This window comes from Canis lupus, chromosome 3, assembly GCF_011100685.1.
Source record: "Canis lupus familiaris isolate Mischka breed German Shepherd chromosome 3, alternate assembly UU_Cfam_GSD_1.0, whole genome shotgun sequence".
Classification (NCBI taxonomy): Eukaryota; Metazoa; Chordata; class Mammalia; order Carnivora; family Canidae; genus Canis; species Canis lupus.
In genome coordinates, this window is record NC_049224.1 from 73,568,229 (window position 1) to 73,589,776 (window position 21,548).

General features: G+C 41.3%; 1 protein-coding gene across 2 annotated transcripts in view; it reads right to left on the reverse strand.

Annotated features, from left to right (window-relative positions):
• Positions 1 to 1,325: 1,325 nt before the first annotated feature.
• The window catches only part of KLB (klotho beta), a 36,817-nt gene continuing 16,594 nt past the window's right edge, over positions 1,326 to 21,548 (reverse strand). The window contains exons 2-5 of one of the 2 annotated variants that reach the window (XM_038533458.1): positions 16,187 to 16,697; positions 13,087 to 13,355; positions 6,384 to 7,527; positions 1,326 to 3,796 (exon numbers count right to left, since the gene is read on the reverse strand). In XM_038533458.1, coding sequence (XP_038389386.1) covers positions 3,432 to 3,796; positions 6,384 to 7,527; positions 13,087 to 13,355; positions 16,187 to 16,697 — 2,289 coding nt within the window. In that variant the 3' untranslated portion in view covers positions 1,326 to 3,431. Of the gene's footprint in view, positions 3,797 to 6,255; positions 7,528 to 13,086; positions 13,356 to 16,186; positions 16,698 to 21,548 lie in introns of both variants that reach the window. The other variant, XM_038533459.1, reaches the window with a different exon arrangement.

Below are 21,548 nucleotides of genomic sequence, written 5' to 3' on the forward strand. Positions count from 1 at the left end.
GTCAGTTGTATAGGTGGTGGAAGCAGCCGTGGGAGTAAGTAATTTCTCACAGTGAGATGGATTAACATGATGGGTGAGACTTCACAGCATAATAATTGGAGGCTGGTTGTAGCAACAGTGTTTTTTTTTTTTTTTTTTTTTTTTTTTTCACTTAAGTTGGATGTGGTAGGGGGTGCCTGGGTGTTTCATTTGGTTAAGCATCTCCTCTGCCTTAAGCTTAGGTCATGATCCCAGGACCCTAGGATCTGGGATTGAGCCCCTGCATCAGGTTCCTTGCTCAGCGGGGAGTCTGCTCCTTCTCCCTGGTGTTCCTGCTACTCCATTTGTGCTCACTGTGTCAAATGAATAAATTTTAAAAAGTTAAAATTGGATGTGGTAAGGGAAAATCCAATTTCTCCTGGGAAGAATCGTCCAATAGGTCTACAATGGATAATCACTTGTGTGTTACATTTCCCAACTTTGAGGTTTAGATATCCATATTTTATATACTCCAAAGAAAGTTATCCAGGATGCACACAGCTTGGGAAGATGGGCAGAGGCAATGTTGGGCAGAATCCAATTATACACCAGACCCATTCACATTTTATATGGTTCTTAAAATTGACCAGATAATGTTAGTGAATATAAATAATCAGCATAAAGCAGTGTATTTGGAATAAGTTAGATTAAGAAATTAGTCAATGTACTGACCACCTCATTTTACAGAGGATCTTTAAACACTAGAGTTATATTTTCCATATGTATCAGACTTGTTAGTGAAAGATGGGGTTGTTCCATTGACTGCAAATTAATACCACACCAAAATAGAACACCTGATTTTTAAGAGGATTTCCACCACCCCCGCCCCCCTCCCCCAAGTCCCAGGCTTAAATTCTAAAGGTCTTACCCTGTCAAAAAGCTGTCCATTTCAAATGACTTGGTTTTTAAATCAGTTTGGGATAGGGATGCCTGGGTGACTATGCTGTTGGTGTCTGTCTTCGGCTCAGGGCGTGATCCTGGGGTCCAGTGATCAAGTCCCGTATTGGGCTCTCTATGAGGAGCCTGCTTCTCCCTATGCCTATGTCTGTCTCTTCGTGAATAAAATCTTAAAATCAGTTTGGGATAAACCTGAGTATTAAGTATAATTGATCATGATTTAGATTAAATATTTACTTAAGGATTCTTGTATGGTGATGGTTTAAAAACTTGTAATTCCCTGGTGTTCTAGGACTGTAAGCATTAGTTTGGGACTTGACAATTTGGGGGAGTTTATGGCAAGGTAACATTTGAAAAAGGACACATTTTAACTTCAGCTCTAAATGTAAAGAAAGACAAAGTATTGAAGATTTAAATGATAAACAATACAAGATAATTTTTAATCAGAACACAAAGTATTTAGACACCAGAAAAGCAAAACCTTAATTCTAAATTTTGTTATTCCTATGACTGAATATTCATTACTTTTTCAAGATGTTGGATGTTAGAGAGGTTGAAAAGTTGGTAATAAGCTGTTCAACTGATAACTCCTATAAGGATATTCACTGGAACTTTGGGGTCAATGAATCCATGTGGCACTAAGGGAAAAACAACCAACCCAGCCAAGTGATTCTTTTAAATGACAGTCTTTCCCCATAGTTAACATTAAAACAATCAGTTGTAACTGTGGATAGCCTTAGGCTCGCGATACGAGTTTTCAAAGAGGAAATACCAAAAATTATTCGGAAACATAAAAAGCATAATATAAAAACCGCCAAAGCTGGGAGAATGGATACAGTGGGGGCAACGAGGACAAAAAAACACAATTACTGTTTTAATTTGGCCAGCCGGGATCCCTGGGTGGCGCAGCGGTCTGGCGCCTGCCTTTGGCCCAGGGTGTGATCCTGGAGACCCGGGATCGAATCCCATATCAGGCTCCCGATGCATGGAGCCTGCTTGTGTCTCTGCCTCTCTCTCTCTCTCTCTCTGACTATCATAAGTAAATAAATAAAAATTAAAAAAAATAATAATAATTTGGCCAGCCAAAAAGTAAAATTGATTTCCCATCACTTTTGTATTCACCTGACCAATTGTATTACCTCATTATGGTATTTTTGAAACTTCCTGCTCTTATCAGAATCTCCATTACCTGCAAAATTTGACTTCTGACATAGTCATTTGTGGAAAGCACAATTTATTTAATTTAGGGTAGTTTCCTATCAAGGTTTTTTTGGACAAGAACGCTTTCCTTTGACTCAAATTCCTAGAGCATGTGGACAGTGATTAGCAACTAGGTGAAATGGGTGGTTAAATGTTTACTAACCCAAAGAAAGGGTATGAATGGGTTTACATTCAGGTTTTCCTTAAAATTTAGAATACAGTGAATAAATCAAGCACAGAGTTCAAAAAAGTCAAACTCCCAGTTCGTATTTACTTAATCCCAGCTTCAAAAGGTGCAGTGGAGAAAGTTTTAAGTCCTTCAAACATTTACATTCTGAATTGTATCCAAAGTTGCAATGTCAAGGTGCAGTTTGAGTGTCCCCATATACACACAGTGTCAGAAGAGTGGAACTCAGGAGAGAGCAAGTCTTACGGAATAATATGGTCCTTTGAAGACTTGATAATAAAAATAAAACTTTACATCTTTTTAGAATATTTAACTTTCCTAAGTATGTTAAGATCTTGTGTGCTGCCTCAACAATCCAAGTGCGGAAGATTGCTGTCAGTTTGTCCCAAGGAATTTGCTGTACTGTGAGGTTGAGTGCTGTCTCCTCAGGCAGTTGATGGGTCTAACTCTCCTTAATCTTAGTCCTGTGATCTTCCCATGAGATGGGTTATGGAAGTTAAGTCTTTTTTTTAAAAAAAACTCAGATCTAATGCAAGGAGAGACCTCACAAAATTCCATGTTTTCTAAATGATTTTTTATTTCTATTGAGAAAAACTAGGATCAATGTGTTTAAGAGTCTATGCTGGAAAAAAAAAGTGCTGGAATGGATGATAAAGGAGCACTATTTACCCTATTGTATATCTTCTAAAGGGGAAAAGCACCTTGTTAGAAGTGATAGAATAATCACTGAATATCCAGTGTTAAGAGTTTTAGATTTCTGCTATGGAGTCTAGCAAAAGTTGCACTTTTTTCTAAGTTGCTATAATTAGCTATTGGTATTTCTAGAAGGAAGCCAGAGAAGAATGATGGATAACAGCTTATTAAACTTAATGAAGCATTGTATCAGATAATCCTAGCTTACTCTCTAGATCTTAGTCTTCAGATCTAAAAACTGTATTCAGTGATGTCAACACCTAATGGAAAATTCATTTGGACCACACAGCAGAGACCTTGATTGTCATCACCTTGGTTACTACTAGTGTTTCAAATTGTCTTCTATGTTACCAGTATTTGGGACTGGAGTGAATTTTTAGACTTTCTATCATGCAGACAGAAATAGGATCAGTTTCACTAAGAACTTTCTGTGGCCTCACTTTAATGGTATATGTTGTAAGTTCTTTGCTTTCCAAATTTTTCTTCTCTTTCGCTTATGAAGAATGGTAATCGATGAAAGTAGAACCAGGGTAGAGAAGAAGCAACAACTAAAGAATATCAGTGGTTTCTTTTGCACAAGAAATAAGCAGACCATGCACTCTGTGTTTCTTTGAGTCTCACTGCATCTAGGACTCCTGTTCTCAGAAGGGAAGCCACTGTTGCTGATCAGTTTGTTGTAAAGCTGAACTGAGGATTTAGCTTTGAATTCAGACGTGAAGAATCCAAATCTGGGTTTAGATTTTTCTTCAGTCAGTTTGAATGCATAATAGCCTTTGACTTTGACTTTATCAATTAGGTGTGCTGAAAAATATCAGAAGTGAACATTAATCACAAATGGGCTATAAAATATCTGAGTAAGAATTTAGTTTCTATTGAAATAAGCTAAGCTCATTAAAGTAGCAGTAGTCCCTAAAGGATTTTTGACATTCTTTTATGATTGGTAAAAAGTAAAAATATGTGTAATTGAGTTTTAAAATTTTTGAAATAAAACTTTATTTTTTAAAGAAGATTTTATTTACTTACTCATGAGAGATACAGAGAGAGAGGCAGAGATACAGGCAGAGGGAGAAGCAGGCTCCATGCAGGGAGCCTGATGCGGGACTCGATCCCAGGACTCCAGGACCACACCATGGGCCAAAGGCAGGCGCCAAACCACTGAGCCACCAAGGGATCCCCTTGAAGTAAAACTTTGATCCATAAATAATACAAAAACACTGGGATGGTGTGGGGAGGGTACAAAAACAAATTGGAATTGGAGCCACCAAAGTGTAAAAGGACTTATTGTCATTGTGTTCATTTGGTTACAAGCAGAAAAAAATCTTGTCTATTTGGCCTGATTCCAGACCTCAGATGTGCTCTTGGTACTTACTGCCCAATAACCATACTTGGTTTTCCCCTAGTCATTTACTTGTCTGATGACACACCTTTCCCTCCTTAAACATACAGCACCTTCTGTCATCTTGCTTTGAAGGGATGATCTTCCTACCTATTTTACTTAAAACCTGAAGTACTCAGGAGAATTCTTCAATTTCCCATAATCACATCTGTCCACCTGCTGTCATACTTATGCTACTGTGGATGACCTGTCCATGTTCCTGGAAGAGGCTGACTCTTCCACCTATACACTAAGTTTACTGTCTCTTGTTTACTCAAGGACATCTCCATCTGTTCTCCCCTTCTTTCATGTATTTCCCCTTACTACTGGGTCATTTCCATATGAACATGCTTTAACTTCTGATATCTCTAGCCAAAAAAAAAAAAAAAAAAAGCCCCCCCCCCCCCCTAGATTGCATACCCTCCTCTAGTTATCTTTACAGCACTGGCTCCTATTAACTCTTACTGGTTTCTCATCTCTCTGACCTCTGAATATTGAAGTGTCCCAGGGCTCAGGCCTCTTTGCTTGCTCCCTTGTGATATCATCCAGCCTTATTGTTTCCAAACACCATTCTTGCTCTTAACTCCCAATTTGTATCTCAGCCTCAGACCTCCCTCTGAACCTGAAACTCCAAATAGCCTATTTGACATCTGTAATTGGACGTCTGATAGACCTCTCAGATTTAACCTGTGCAACACCAAACTCCAAAAATTTGTTCTACCAGTCTCTGACCCACTCACTCTTTAGTTGCTCAAACCAAAACATTCATTCTTCCCTCTTCTTCACACCCTCCGTCCAATTCTGTTGACTTTACCTTCAAAATAAATCGAGAAGCTAGCCACTTGTTAACCATCTCCACTTTTTTTTTTTTTTTTAAGATTTTATTTATTCATGAGAGGCAGAGGCAGAGGGAGAAGCAGGCTCCATGCAGGGAGCCTGATGCCGGAATCGATCCTGGGACTCCAGGATCTCGCCCTGAGCTAAAGGCAGATGCTCAACTGCTGAGCCACCCAGGCGTTCTTAACTATCTCCATTTTTAATAACCTAATCCAGTCCCCCATTATTTCTTACTTACACTACCCCAACCCTCCCTGATTCTGTTCTTGCTCCTTTATAATGTATTCAAAAAGAGTAGCGAGAGTGATTCTTTTAAACTGTTAGATCATGTCCCCTTCCATGGCTTGCCTATCTCAGAGTAAGAGCCACAGTTCTTGTACTTCCTTGACCTCATCTTTGATTACTTTCCCCCGTTGCTCATTTCAACCAGGTTGACCTCCTTCCTGAACCTCAAACAGCCAGGTATGGTCCCACATTAGGGTTTTGCATTTGCTGTTCTTACTGGGAACACTTCACGGATAACTGGATAGTTTTCTGCCTTGCTCCTCCAGATCTTGGAAGACTTCCCCAACCACGCCTTAGAATAGTAACTACTCCCGTACCCCACTTCCTGTCACCCTCTTCCCTGCTGTTTTTTCTCCATAGAGCTTTTTGCCTCTGACATGTTAAAAATCTTACTGGCTTCCTGCATGGAGCCTGCTTCTCCCTCTGCCTCTCTCATGAGTAAATAAATAAAATCTTAAAAAAAAAAAAAAAAAAAAAAAGGAAAGCTTCATGGCATATGTAGATGCCCTTAAAAAAAAAGGAGATATGTTCATATGATGGGCTTTTAAGCAACCATTAAAATAATATTAAGGCAATTTTAGAAACGTGGAACACTTATGTTATATTTAGAAAAAAAAATTGGATACAAAAACTTCCACTTGTACTAAAAGTGTCCAGCATGCATACTGGGAGTAAATAATCCAAAATACTACCAGTGCTTGTTTGGGGGGAGTGAGAGTTCAGGTAATTTGCATTTTCTTGATCTTTAAAAAAAAATACTTGCCTATACGCGCCCAATTTTCGCTCATGAGCTGGCACTGTCACTAACGCACCTCCTCCCCTCGTTCCTTCCTTCGTTCACCTCAGCCGGTAATGTCATTTCACGGTATCCGGGGTGGGCCCGGACCTCACCTTTCAGAGCCTCCTGGATGTATTTCTCCAAGTAGTATTTTCTGAGCTCATCATTTTCCAGAGACTGGTCATCGATGCCACTGGCCGTGATGTACACGTCCACGTCTCCGTAGTTCTTCTGGATCCACCTGAGCACCTTGCGCTCCCCCCAGGGCAGGACGGCCAGGCGGCTGGGGGAGCTCAGGCAGGTGATGTCCTGCAGGAACTGGACGTCGCGGTCCGCGTCGTAGCGGCTGCCGTTCTGGCGCGCGTGCATCACGAACCTGGTGGTGAAGTGGTTCAGCGCGTAGAAGTCGGCGGCGCCCTTGACCAGCCTCCTCTCCTCGTCGGTGAAGCGGGGCAGGGTGGAGCGCGAGAGCCCCTGCCTGTTCTTGGAGGCGATGTACTCCCTCATGGCCGGCGGGTAGTCCCCGGTCTTGAAGAGCGGCTCGGCGAACCAGGCGATTTCGAACTGCAGGAAGCGCTCGGCCGCCTTCCAGTGCGAGTCGGCGTAGGGGTTGGCGGGCTCCGCCCAGTCCGAGTGCAGGGACAGCGACACGGCCCCGCGCTGCGCCGGCCGGTACCGCCGGTCGTACAGGTGCCACACCAGGGCGTGGGCGATCAGCAGGTTGTGCGCTGCCCGGTAGGTGTCGCTGCTGGTGTGGCTGTAGACGTCACTCAGCCGGTTGGGCTCATTGATGGTGATCCAGAGCTTCACCAGGTCCCCCAGCTCCTGGAAGCACAGCCCGGCATAGTCCTGGAAGGCGCGGGCGGTGGACGCGTTCAGCCAGCCCCCGCTGTGCAGCAGCGGCGAGGGGAGGCCCAGGTGGGCGTGGGTCGGGTAGTACAGCGTGACCATCGGGGAGATGCTGAGCTTCAGCGACTCGCTGACCACACACCTGTAGTACCTCAGGGCTTGTCGGTTAACCGTGGACAGGTTGCCGGTGGGAAGGATGGAGGGCCAGTCCAGAGCAAACCTGTAGTGAGTGACGTTCATCCTCGCCAACATCTCAAGTTGTCTTTTGATGCTGACAAAATCTGTGCATTGAGCCGGCCGTGTCTTCAGCCTCACCCCTTCCACTCGGTGCAACAGTCTGTTGCCTGTCACATTCCACACGTACAGGTGAGGGTCGCTGAACTGTGGGGAGGAAGCCACGACTTTGGGCTGTGAAAAACAAGCACATTCAGGTAAAGCACACCCGGCTCACGGGCCCTTAGCATGCACCGTGAAAGGGGAAGAAGAGCCCCGGTCTTACTGTGCTGCTTACTGACAATAGAGAAAATGAATGAAGCATGGAGCCTTAACCACCTGCATGTTCTTGCAGCGCTGGTGATGTCATGCAAGAGGCCTGCTGGATTATCCTCCCATCTAGCTCTTGCAATCTCTCAGGGAGACCAGAAGACAGGAAAGGGACCACACCCACGGCTTGGCTTCCAAGGCAAGTTGTTTTTCAGAAAACACTGAGAAACGGTTTTCTAGTTCATTTGTCCTAAAAACTGAAGTGACGTAGTGGGGTCTCACATGATTCTGTGCAAATGCATCTGGAAATTTGGCTTAGTTAGAAGGAAGGTTGACCTTCTAAACCCTCCCATAAATGGCCAGCAAAGTTGAAATTCCAGCTGCAAAGGATTTCACTGAGATCAGAACTTGGAGTTAGAGGTGGCTGGTTGACCCAGCCAGAGTTCTTAAAAGAGGCCAGTGGGATGGCGTAGGGAACAACCCCTTACCTTGTACCTAACGCAACTCTCTAACACCTTATATTTGAAAAGTCCAAGGGAGACCACATATGCATCATTATGTTGTCCCTACCCATGTGCCTGTGAGAATACGGCATGTGTTCATCCAATAGGAAAATACCAAACACCCTCTTTATGCAAGGTACTGGGATTATGACTGGAAAAAAAAACATAAAATATCCCCAGGAAACTCCCAAATTGACTTTGGATCTGATGGTGTGTCATACCCTGCTTCCCAGTAAGAAGATAATCCTGGACTCCTGTCCTTATTCTGCCCCCTTGAAACTCGGATTTGGCAACTCTGTATAGTAACAGAGCAATCTCACGCACCGCACAGGTGTGTTGTGAGGAGTCAATGACTCTGGGAAAGCACTCTGTCAACTCTAAAGCAATCTACAAACATAAGGTAGTCATGACTTGGGTTTAGTTTTCCACGGTTGCAATAATTTCCTGTTAGGCCCTTGAGTCTAAATTAAAACAGAAAAGGGCTTAAGAGAAACATTTCCAACTTCAAAATTAATAAGAAAAAATAAAAGTTCTGTACTTGTTTTAAAGTACTTTTCCTTCCTATGGCTGAATTTAAATACACCTGGAAAAATGGTAATTAACCTTGGGTAAATATTTTCCCTCTAATTGTTTTCTCGTATGTCATCCTTCATAGTCTAATTACAAAACCATATCACTGCCCACTTACCATCTGCCAGCTAGTTATCTAGAACATTAAACTAAGAGAGCATTGATCATGTGAGCATGAAGTTAAATCTGCATATAATTGAGTAAAATCCTTCTAGCTTAGATTGACAATCCCAGTGTTTTGAAACCTCAGAGCATCTTAATGTTGAAAGGATGTTCAAAGAGCAATCTTGCTATGAGGTAAGGCAAGCCAAATGCAAATCTTTTAAAAACCTCCAAAAAGCATTCGGTTGAGAAGTGGGTGTGATTAATCTGCTTAGACATCTGGTTGGAAATGGTGAACTATGATCTCAACCCTAGCTCCCAAGAGCTTAGTTCTAAAATTCTGTTTCCCACTAAGAGGATCCTGGACTCCTTGGAGAAATGGCTTTTTCCTATCTGGGGCAGGAAAAGAATGAGGTGATGCTGGTACATCTTATGCCAGAAAAATAAGGATGCACTTAAAAACTGAAAAGGAAATGTCACACAGGAGCAGTTTGAAGGAGTCCCACTGGCCACCTTTGAGATAATTTGTGCATCAAAAGGACTAATGAAACAATTACAGTAATGAATTATATATAATGCATTGAAATTAAAAGAATTACCTAATATACGTAGAAGGAATAACAATTAGAAATTCATCATTTTGCAATCTACAAAGTAATCATTCAGGTAAATTTTATGAATCAATATTAAGGCCATTAGTAGGGCGCCTGGATGGCTCAGTGGTTGAGCATCTGCCTTTGGCTCAGGTTGCGATCCTGGAGTCCTGGGGTGGAGTCCTGGGGTTGAGTCCTGCATCAGGCTCTTTTCAGAGAGCCTGCTTCTCCCTCTGCCTGTGTCTCTGCCTCTCTCTCTGTGTCTCTCATGAATAAATAAATAAAATCTTAAGAAAAAAAAGACCATTAGTGATATGTTGTTGGGAAGCAGGATATGTATATGGTCTCTAAGTGTAACCAGCAGATTACTTCTTGTTTTTTTTTTTTTTTTTTTAGATTACGTCTTAATTACAAATGGAAAAGTTACCTTTCAATTAAGAGGTCTGGCAAATGCTGCCTTAATCAAGAAATATGGTAACTACTACTTCAACACAATAACATCTTCCATAATGAAACAATGACACGTGCTTCCTGATGCAATATATTGGGAAATACAACCTCATCTATGTAGTATCTTTACAGAAGTTTATCTTTACAGAAGTTTATTTATCTTTACAATAAAGAAAAAAAGAAATGGAGAACATGAGACATTCTCCAATCAAATGTTCTGGGCTCTTCAAAAGTGATAATAACATGAACTTGGGGGAATTATTCTGAATTAAAGGAGGCTGAAGATAAATGAGAACCAATGTGTCATCCTTGTTTGTATTCTTGATCTAAAAATCTTTATAAGGACATTTTGGGAACATTTAGGATAATTTGAATATGGAATGTATGTTAGATGATATGAATCAATATTAAATATGGGTTTGATAATGCTATAATGATATAGGAGAATGTTCTTATTTTTAGGAGACACGTTTGAATAGAAATATTTTGGGGTGAAGTGTAATAATGTCTGCAACTTTTCACTGGTTTATAAAAGAGAAAGAAATTGTGGCAACATGCTAAAAATTAGTCAATCTAGATGAAGGGAATATGAGTGTTTATTGCACTAGGTTGAAATTTCTCAAAACAAAAGGTGAGAGGAGAAAAGAATACTGAGAGGCTGGAGGAAAATAAGATAGGGATGTTTATAGGTAGATATACTAATATTTTTTAAGTGTTACTTTCATTTTGTCAGTCTTCCTATAGAGGACATCTAGTTTTTTGGCATCTACTCATACATCCTCTGACTGTGTTTTCAAAAAGCACTCTCATTTTTCTTGGCAAACAATTCATCCTCACTCTTAGTCCAAGTTCAAGGGCAGCTGATGCCTCCCTGGGCTTCAGGTATAAGCATGAGACTCAGAACTAGTTGATCATAGAATTGCTTTCCTCTGACCCAAGTGATTCACTCTTCCTCCTAGGAGTAGGGTAGGGTCCCCAGGTAGGATAGACATTCACAGTGTCAATCACTGGGGCACAAGTGGGTCTTTAGATGAAGCAGAAACTTGCAGGTTGGGTCATATACAGGCAGGAACTCTTATCTCTCCTGGCATCTTTCTTTGTTGGGTGTGGAATTATAAAAAGTATAAACCCATTTGAAGTAGTAGGGGAAAGATGGCCTGCCTTTGCCATGTGGAAGAGATAGCAACCGAGTAAGTAGTTGGCTCTACAGGAGACACAAATTGAAGATGAGTCAGTTCTGTATTTAGGTTACTCTATCTTTCCCCCCTATATTATCTTTGAGCCTTTACCAAATCATGTTTAAGTATCAACAGGGACTGAGATTCATAATATGTGAACTTTATTCATTCATGGTTTGAGCCCTTTTGTTTGGTCTCATCCCTTGTAGATCTTGCTGGCTTTCCATATGCTTCTAGAATATAGGCCATAGTGTGGAATTGTGAGGTCTTATAGCATGGTGTCAGGAAGCAGACAGATCTGGGTACCCTGAACAAATCAGGTAACCTCCCTAAGCCTCAGTTTCCTTGCTTGTAAAATGAGGGTTTTAAGATTTAGGAGAGAATATGCATATATACAACAGTTATATGCTTGGCACATAATAAGGACTTAAAAAAATAGCTGCGGGCAGCCCAGGTGGCTCAGCGGCGCCGCCTTCAGGCCAGGGTGTGGTCCTGGAGATCTGGGATGGAGTCGCATGTCCTGCTCCCTGCATGGAATGGAGCCTGCTTCTCCCTCTGCCTGTGTCTGTGCCTCTCTCTCTCTCTCTCTCTCTCTCTGAGTCTCATGAATAAATAAATCTTTAAAAAATAGTTGCTATTATTTTGAAAAGAGCACTGTAAATGTGGGGGCTTGGGGATGCCTGTTACAGTCCTGCTACTACTTATGTTACCTTGGACTCATTTATGAAATGATAGATCTCACTTTCCTTATCTGTAAAATGAAGGATTTGGAAGAGGAGGTCTCTAAGGTCTCATCTGGCTCTAAAAGTTGGCCTTAACAAATTCACTTTGCATGGTACATGGCCGGTGCTCAGTGGTCCATGTACCCGACGCTGCCCTAGTAAGGCACACAGCAGGGAGCAAAGCCTCAAGCATCTCCACCCTTCTGCAGAAAAAGCTTGCATTCTAGTAGGGTGAAAAAATGACATAAGAAAAATCCATAGAGGGATCCCTGGGTGGCGCAGCGGTTTAGCGCCTGCCTTTGGCCTAGGGCGCGATCCTGGAGACCTGGGATCAAATCCCACGTCGGGCTCCCGGTGCATGGAGCCTGCTTCTCCCTCTGCCTGTGTCTCTGCCTCTCTCTCTCTCTCTGTGTGTGACTATCATAAATAAATAAATAAATAAATTATAAAAAAAAAAAAAAGAAAAATCCATAGAGCAGTTACAAGGGGCTGTGGAGGTGGGGGACATGGGGAGATATTGGTTAAAGGGTACAAACATCCAGTGATAAAATTAAGTTCTGAGGATCTGATGCACAGCATAGTGATTATTAGTAATGACGCTGTATTACATAAAGTTGCCAAGAGAATAGATCTTAAATGTTCTCACCATAAAAAGAAATGGGAATTGTTATGGTGGTATTCATTTTGCAATATATAATTGAATCAAGTCAATGTGTTGTTAAACTTACATAATGTGGTAGTCAGTTATATCTCAATACAGCTAGAGAACAAAAGAAACGTGTGAAAAGTACATAGTAGTATGTTAGATAGTGATGAATAGCATATATGGGGGGGAAAGGAATAAAGGGGAATGAGAGGATTGTGATTTTTTTGGAGTGGAGGGAAGCCTTATTGAGAAGGTGGCATTTAAGTAAGTCATGTGATGAAGGTGACGAATGAGGCTTGGGAGTCCCCACCAGGACATAGGGACCTCATAAGCAAATTATTCAAATCTATCAAATAACAGGAACCACTTAAATAAAGGGCCACTAATAATAATTTGCTTTTGGCAAAACAAAATATATAAAAAAGTTTATAATTTTGATACTACTGACCAATGCCTCTTGCAAAAATAGCTATAAGTTCCCTGGAGACTGTATACTTCTTGAGGGCAGCCTCCCATCTCCATCACCAAAGATAAATTCTAGCACATGAAAGGCTCTCCATAAGCCTTGATTCTCACCTTCCTTCCTCTTACCCCAACTCCCCTCTATAACCTCCAAATAGTCATATTTGCTATTGTCTGACAGCTGTCACTGAATAAAGGAAATAAAATACTGTGTACTATTTGCACCAATTTATGGTTACTTTGTAAGCAGTCACTTACCTTAAGGACAGATTCGGTGACACCCCATGAGAAGTCACAGGGAAACTGACCCTGCACATCTGGGGTGGACTCTTTGAAAGTAAAACCATTTTCTTGTATGATCTGTTTATAGTAATATGCCGAAGACTTGGGCTTTCTTTCTTTTTGTTTACTATTAAAATCCACATAAAATAATCCTCGGCGAGTGGAGTAAGCATCCTGCCATTCAAAGCCATCCAGGAGAGACCAAGCAGTGTAGCCAAACACTTGTATTTCGTCAAACCTTATTGCTGCACAGAGGAAGAAAAGCAGAGATGTTCACTCTTGCTCATGTTTATGATTCGCTAACAATCTGCCAGGGGACATGTGCCAGGAGCATATTGTGAAACCAACTTTTTTCCTAAATTACAGGCTCATTATATAAAATAGAAGATTCATGTTTATACTTGAGAAGCGGCAGTCAGTTTCATCCAGAATGGTCCTCCCCCTACTCACAACAAGTAAAAGACACAGTTAAAAGATCAATTTTAAAATATTCCTGAGAATATTAGTGTGTGAATCTGTGTCAGAAGGCATAGAAATTCCCAGAACCCTTTGGGACCAAGGCAGATGTCTGCTCGTGACCAAGAGTTTTTCATTGCAAGCTTGGGTTAGTTCCCATTTGTGCACAAACTATCTTCTATGAAACCACCCTTTAAGGACTGAAAAATCAGCTTGCAGAATGACCATAAGTGAGTGTCCATGAGGAGAAATAGTATAGTGCTTTAAGAGAACTGACTGGTGAGGGGCAGGAGGTAGGGGGCTGCTATGCTCCTGGGAGGGTGCTATTGGGCAAATTTATTGATCTCGTTTGTTAACAGAAAAGATTGGAAAAGATCTTTCAGGATCTTTGAAAACTCCGATTCAATAACTTATTTTTTAAAGATCTATTTTTTTTTTCGAGAATGTGGGACTCCAACTTACAACCCCAAGACCAAGAGTCACATGCTCTACCGACTGAGCCAGCCGGGCACCCCTGATTCAATAACTTTTAGGAATTGGGTAGAAATGAAATATGAGAATCAACAACAGCAATAAAAGCAACAAATACCTAAATCAATTAAGAACTATTTTTCTTTTCTTAAAAGCTTCCAATTCTCTCATAGAAATGCATCACTTCCGCATTTTTGGGTTTTTGTCACTGATGTTCTTTTCCTAAAAGGTGCGAGATCCAGCCCAAGAGATTCTAGTGAGATCAATACATTCCAGTAGGCCCTGGTTCTAGTCCCTTTGGTGTTGTAGGGCCCTCAGGGGAGATGGAATGGTAACACCTAGGGAATGGATACCCCTTCTGCCCAACTGCATGGTATTTGGCCAAGGCTCTCTAGGCAGAGTCCTTTGCTCTGGAGGCCCCCATGTGCACATGCCCATGGCTGGGCGTGGCTGTTCCATGATGCTCCTTCCCACAGTTTGGGGCAAAAAGATCTTGCTCTCCCTGAGGACCTTCCCTGAAGGTACTCCTGCAGAACCTGTGTTTTCCTCTAGGCTTGTGACTTCTAAATTATAATTAGTTAATTAGTTTATTTATTTTTAAGTAAACTCTATCCCGAATGTGGGGCTGGGACTCAACACCCTAAGATCGAGAACTGTATACTCAGGAGCGCCAGGGTGGCTTAGTTGGTTAAGCATTTGACTCTTGGTTTAAGCTCAGGTTGTGATCTCAGGGTCTTGAGATCGAGCCCTGTGACAGGCTCCACACTCAGTGCAGAGTCTGCTGGTTCCTCTCCCCCTGCTCTAATCCCAGTTACTCTCTCTCTCTCTCTCTCTCTGGAATAAATAAAATCTTCAAAAAAAAAAAATAGTTGCATGCTCTACTGACTGGGCCAGCCAGGCACCCATAGGCTTGCGACTTCTAAAGAGGGCTACAAACTTTTAGAAAGATCTACTGAGAATTTCTTTATATTTGGGTGAAATGGAGCCCAATTCTGTAGGGGACAGACCCATCATCATTTGAGTTTGTCTTCTGCTCCATTATTTCAATCAGCCACCTGTAGATGTCACTACTTGAGTAGCGGAAAAGGAATGAGGGGGTTAGTAGGGGTCAGAGAAACACCCAGGAGCAATAGAAATTACTCAATTTTGCCATTCATGGCTCACTCTTTAGACCTTTTCACCATTTAGTCATGTAATAGAATAAAAAGAGCACAATTTATTTTTTCTTTAAAGATTTATTTATTTACTTATTTGAGGTAGATCAAGTGGGGGGAGGGGCAGAGGGAAAGGGAGACAGAGAAAAGCAGGCTCCCCACTGAGCACATAGACCTCCACAGGGCTCCATGCCAGGACCCTGAGATCACAACCTGAATCCATATCAAGAGTGGAATGCTCAACCAACTGGTCATCCAGGTGCTCTTTTTAAGGAGCCTAATTTCAAGAAAAGCTTTCAGTATCTTAGACTAAGGTACTACTGTTGGAAAACTTTGGAACATATCTCTTGTAGCATGTGTCCTTTTAAAAAGGATGATTGAGCATGAGGGCAACTGGGTGGCTTAGTCAGTTAAGTGTCTAACTCCCGATTCAGGTCATGATCTCAGGCTTGAGAGATCAACCCTTTCCTGAGTCTCTATGCTCAGCCTGGAATTTGCTTGAGAATCTCTCTCACTTCCCCCTTGCTCCTCCATATCTCAAATAAATAAATACATTTTTTAAATCTTTAAAAAATAAAAATAAAAAGAATGATACAGCACCTTGTTGCCAACAAGGGTGTATATCTACAGTCTAGTATTATTTTGTTTTCAAACTTTTATTTAAAAAGGACATGAGAGGGATCCCTGGGTGGCGCAGCGGTATAGTGCCTGCCTTTGGCCCAGGGCCTGATCCTGGAGACCCGGGATCGAGTCCCACGTCAGGCTCCCGGTGCATGGAGCCTGCTTCTCCCTCTGCCTGTGTCTCTGCCTCTCTCTCTCACTGTGTGCCTATCATAAATTAAAAAAAAAAAAAGGACATGAGAGTAACACAAAAATTCTATCAACATTGCACAATGGGAAAGCCCAACAACAATAATATGTTCAAAGATGACTTTAAGTGTCCTATAGGATATGTATTACAAAGTTTTAAAAAATTGAGCTAATGTGCAACCAACCTTGAAGAACCTGGTTGAGGAAATTCTTCATCATGTAAATGGCTGTGGTATCTTCTGTTTTCACATGACTGTCTGTGAACCAGCCATTCTCAGCAATCAAGATTCGGGGGTTGCCATATTCCAGTTTAATCCAATTCAGCACTTCTCTTAAATTGAGTGACACATTTTGTCCCATTTTAGCCATGGTGTTCTGGGGCTTGAAATTGTTGGGTCCAAAGGAAAAGGCAAAGAAGTCAGCTGTGCCCCTCACTTCATTCTTCTCTGCTTCAGAGAAAAGGGGTAGAGTGGAGAGCAACTTCTTTTTCATCACTTCTGGATAGTCTCCATTCCCATGGATGGGGTTGGCAAACCACCCGAGCACTGAAACCATGGATTGTTGACATTTGAGTATATCCATCATGTTTTCTGATCTGTTTGGTTCAATCCAATGGGATCCCAACGTGATTGATAACAAACCCTTCTGATATGGGCGGAAATTTGTGTTGTAGTTATGCCAAACTTTCGAATGAGCCTAATAAGAAGAAAATATCATTAATCTTTATGGTCCTAACTCACAAGGATTGTAACTTGGCTGGTAGAAGGTCTTTTCATGGACAAATTAGTGAAGCACACGATGCAGCAGAGAGCTGTCAGGGAACCCTAATGATCTCAAAGTCTGCTCTCTGTCTGCTTCTGCTGTGCCTCCAACGTAAAGCCTCTCCTATTGGATTGCCAATGGGCAAGCAAAGAGCCCTGGTCCAAACTCCATCTTACTTTTGCTCTCCCTGGCTCCTTTCATGCGCCCTCTTGGTGCTGAGTGTAGGTAAGGTGTGGATTACAGAGTTTCTTCCTCTCCTTAAAAAAACAAAGAGCAATGATCTTTCATTGTTCTACAGAATCTCCTTTTAGCCCTAACTTAGAAGTCCTAGATAATGCACTCTCCAAGTCCTGTAAATGAATAATAGATCCCATCTTCTGGGCTTGTGAAGATTGAATGAATTAATACGTGTAAAGGACTTTAGAATAGTGCCTGGCACAGAGTAACCCCTATATAATCCATTATTATTACTACTGTTACTATTATTTTTATAACACTAATATTGTTAATATAACTTTTATTTTTATAACTCTTCTTTTATAACAATATTGTTATTATTAATATAGCAGTTATTATTACTGCTATTGTAAAAGGATGACAGGGATTATACCCTGCAGGAAAGAGTGTGGGTTTTGGGTTCAGCACTCTTGGGCTTGAAGTTCAGATACTTACCATGTGGCCTTAGATAATTCACTTAACCTTTCTGAAATCTCTTAGTATCTTCAGCTGTAAAAAGAAGTTAATAATAATAATAATAATACCCTTTGTAAAGTTGTTAGATGTGACGCTAACATATATATTAAATGTGTAGCACACAATGAAGCATGTAGGAGGTACTGCTCAAAGATGCATGTCGTTGCTATTGGTCCTCCCACAATTTACATTTCCAGTTGGGTTTTCTTGTAACAGAGCCTCATGATAGGTTTCTAGTCTACTTAAGAGGTACTCAGTGAGCACTAGCTTAGTGCTTGGTTTGCCTTGATCTGCCCTGAGAGACTGAAATAAATGGCACAGAAATGTGCCCTCAGGAGCCAATAATCTTATTGAGAAAATAAGATGGAATATGTGGAAGAAAACATGTATAAAACAGCATAAAATAGGTCATTAAATGAAAAAATAATTAAAAGTTTGGTAAAGAGTCATGAGCTATTTCGGGGGAGCCAATATCAAGGCCTACAATTAAGGACTCTAGGCCAGTTAATGCTCAGGGTCACTTGGTGACCCTGGCAGCCTTAGAATTGTCCTTTATCTGTGTGACAGTATCTCTTCCCCTCAGACTTGCTTGCCTCCTGACATCTCTTCCAAGGTGTCCCAATTCCTCCTCTGTTTCGGTGTTTCTAAAACAAGTGCACAAACCCTTACTATTTTTAACTCACAATATCTGCTTTCCGTTTTGTTTCTTAGTTTGTCTTTTGCTCATTAGAGCTGTATTTTGTACTGGGTTGAATGATCTGAAATGCCTTTTTGTAGGCCAAAAACAATCATATCTGAACAATGGTTCAAACCTCATAGATCCTGGGTTGCTCAGTCAGTTGAGCGTCTGAAGCTTGATTTTGGCTCAGGTCATGATCTTGGGGTCCTGGAATGGAGCCCCACAACCAGCTTCCCGCTCCAAGAGCCTGCCTGTCTCCTTCTCCCTTTGCCTCTCCCCACCCATGCTCTCTCTCTCTCTCAAATAAATCTTAAAAAAAAAAGGGGGGATCCCTGGGTGGCGCAGCGGTTTGGCGCCTGCCTTTGGCCCAGGGCGCAATCCTGGAGACCCGGGATCGAATCCCACGTCGGGCTCCTGGTGCATGGAGCCTGCTTCTCCTTCTGCCCATGTCTCTGCCTCTCTCTCTCTCTGTGACTATCATAAATAAATAAAAATTTAAAAAAAAAAAACAGAACAAAAAACTAATAGATTCTGTGAACACTGAAAAGTTCCCTAAATTGTGTTAGGATGGGGAGAGATAGGTGTTACCCTAAGAGGTAAGGATTCCAGAACAGATGCCTCCTTGCTTTATGCAATAGCTAATTTAAATCCTTCCCTGAAAGATTTTCTGAAGGAGTAGATGCTTTGAAGTATTACCACTATTCCACTTGTCCTTGCTCAATTTTCACTGGAAGATCCTGGAATCATTCAGCACCCAAACATTCTCCAGGATGTTCTTCTACTAGAGAAGTATTTAGGCTGTGGCCTTCTCCCTAATCCAGAACCTGAGTTCCGGCTTCTGGAAGGAAACACAGAGGGAGTCTGGGACAGACTTCACCTGAAATGGTCTTAGGTGCTCTTTCTAGGCTTTTCTGGAGCTGAAATAACAATAGAGAGACTTGAAAGCTGCTCCCTTTTCTTTCTTCCTTTTTTTTTTTTTCCTTCTGATTTGCTACAAAAGCAATCATGCATGACTAGAATTCAAAGGCAGCATTCTTTGCTTTATTCCAATCTCTCTTTTAATCCTTTGCTATCCTCTGTAATTTCATTCACAAACACCACAGTGATCAGTACATCTCTTCAGGGCTGTTGTGCCCCTCTGATGTGTAAACTCTAAAGCCCTGGACACACAAGATTCCAAGTCACAATAAGTTGCCTCACAACTACGATGCCGTCAGAAACTAAAGAGAAAGATGGAATCAGTATACATTTATTAAATCAGTCCTCAGAGGAACAAAAAAAGGAGAGGGGAATTTCTTTAAGATAGATGATCTAATACCTATTTCAGTGAGTATATGAAAGATGACCTAAGCATTGATAAAATCTTGGTTACGTCAGCATTTTATTTTATTTTATTTTTAAAGATTTTATTTATTTATTCATGAGAGACAGAGAGGTAGAGACACAGGCAAAGGAAGAAGCAGGCTCCATGGTGGGACTCGATCCCTGGATTCCAGGATCACTCCCTGGGCCAAAGGGAGGCGCCCAGCCACTGAGGCACCCAGGCATCCCTAGGTCAGCATTTTAATGAGAAATAGGATAGCTTGGAGGACAACAGATACACAGATTTGCAATTCCCTTCCAAGCAAGTTTTCTGGAGATATCTATATATATCTATATATAGATATGTGTTGTCATGCCCCAAGGTGACCTTCGTATTCCACAGTGTCTCTTTCACCTTTGCTGCTGTTTGCATAGGCTATCAAGGTATCTAAGGTTATCTGTGCTCTGGCCTGAAGACAGCCTCTCCATGCTTATGTGGGGAATGTGGGGGAGGTTCTTTGTGTGGCACTTATGGTTATAACTTGATCCTGTTTGCCAAGTAACAAGGTAAAAAGTATTGCTTCGAGGTATGAGTTGGATATAAATCTAGATGTAAGAGAGATATCTAGGGGTGTCCTTTGGTCTGACACTCATGAAGGAGGTCTACTGGGAAAACTAAAATGGGGTGCAGAAGTGCGGCCCGGGCTCTGCAACCTTGCACAACAGTCCTTGTGCGATTTTCAAGGTTACCCTCTATCTTGTACAAGGCCATCTACCTTTGGAATGATTGATTTAAGGGAGCTTCAACCTTTGTTCTTTAGATTCAGTAGATTCAGTAGCTTAAAGGGGAAGTCAGCAGCTTTTTCTTTCCAAGCCAGCTATCAGGGCCTGATGTCATTGAGAAACAGCCAGGGGCCTAATATCTCGTTCTGTTCCCTCCTCTAGTCTAACGTAGTAGCTTCTTTGATGCCTAGAAGACCAGACTCAGATAAGTTCTATGAATGATAGGAAGCAAATAAGATAGTGGGCATGACTTTAGAAACAAAGTGAAGACGGGGTCAGAGGTCAGGAAGACATGTGGGACCCTGTGGACAACAGGGGTTGAAGACAGATGAACAAACCTCATACATCACAGGCGCCTGTTTTTAAGAAAGCCCCAAACATTTGTCGAAAGCTAAATTTCCACATCTGTGTATGATTTTAGTCACATTGAGGTTGAAATACCTTCATGTGAACTATAAACTTTTTTATGGTTAAAGTTATTTCATAAAGTCTTAAATAAAAACCGTTAAAGAAAATTTATTTTATTTTATAAAATTTATTTTAAAACTCCACAATCAGAGCAAACTGTTTTCATATTTCTGTGTTCCCTTCCAATTTTTCCAAATATATTTCCCAGCTAAAATCACTTTGAGCATTTTCCATCTTCCTAGTCTTCATAACCATTCACCAATTTGATGAAATATGGTTTACTTAGTTATGTCTCTTTTGATATGCATTAGCTTGCTTTTCTTTCCTTCCTTCCTTCCTCTCTTTTTTTCCCCCCATCATAAATAATGTCGTAATATCTAACTTTGGAATATAACTTTTAATTTGTTTGGATTCTTTCCTTCTGTTAATCCCAGGCATGGGCTACCTATTTTCAAAATTGTTTTACATAGTTCCAAATTGCTTTTCACACATTTTGTCCATTGATGTGAGTGTTCTTTGACCAACTGCTTCAAAACATTGGTTGTCTATTTGGGGATATATGGTTAGCAAGAACGACAGGAAACTGCTATTTACCTACATGCTACTGTAGGAGAAAGGGTCTTGAAAGTAAGAGACCCAGGCTCTAGTATTGGACCTACTGCTAACTGGCTTTATCACCTTGGATAAATCATCCCCTCCTAGTTGCCTCAGTTCTCCCTCTGTTATTCTAGCTAAAAAGAAACACGCTAGAGAATTGTTGTGAAAATTGAAAGAGGTAAACATGTCAAGACCCTATGAAGATAACACAAATATAAATTTGAAGTACATTAAAAGACTAAGCTGAAAATAATTTATCTTGCTGTGAAAAACAATGGTGGGAAGTCTGTGTGGCCTAGAAGAGTGGTCTGCAGCTAGCTCTC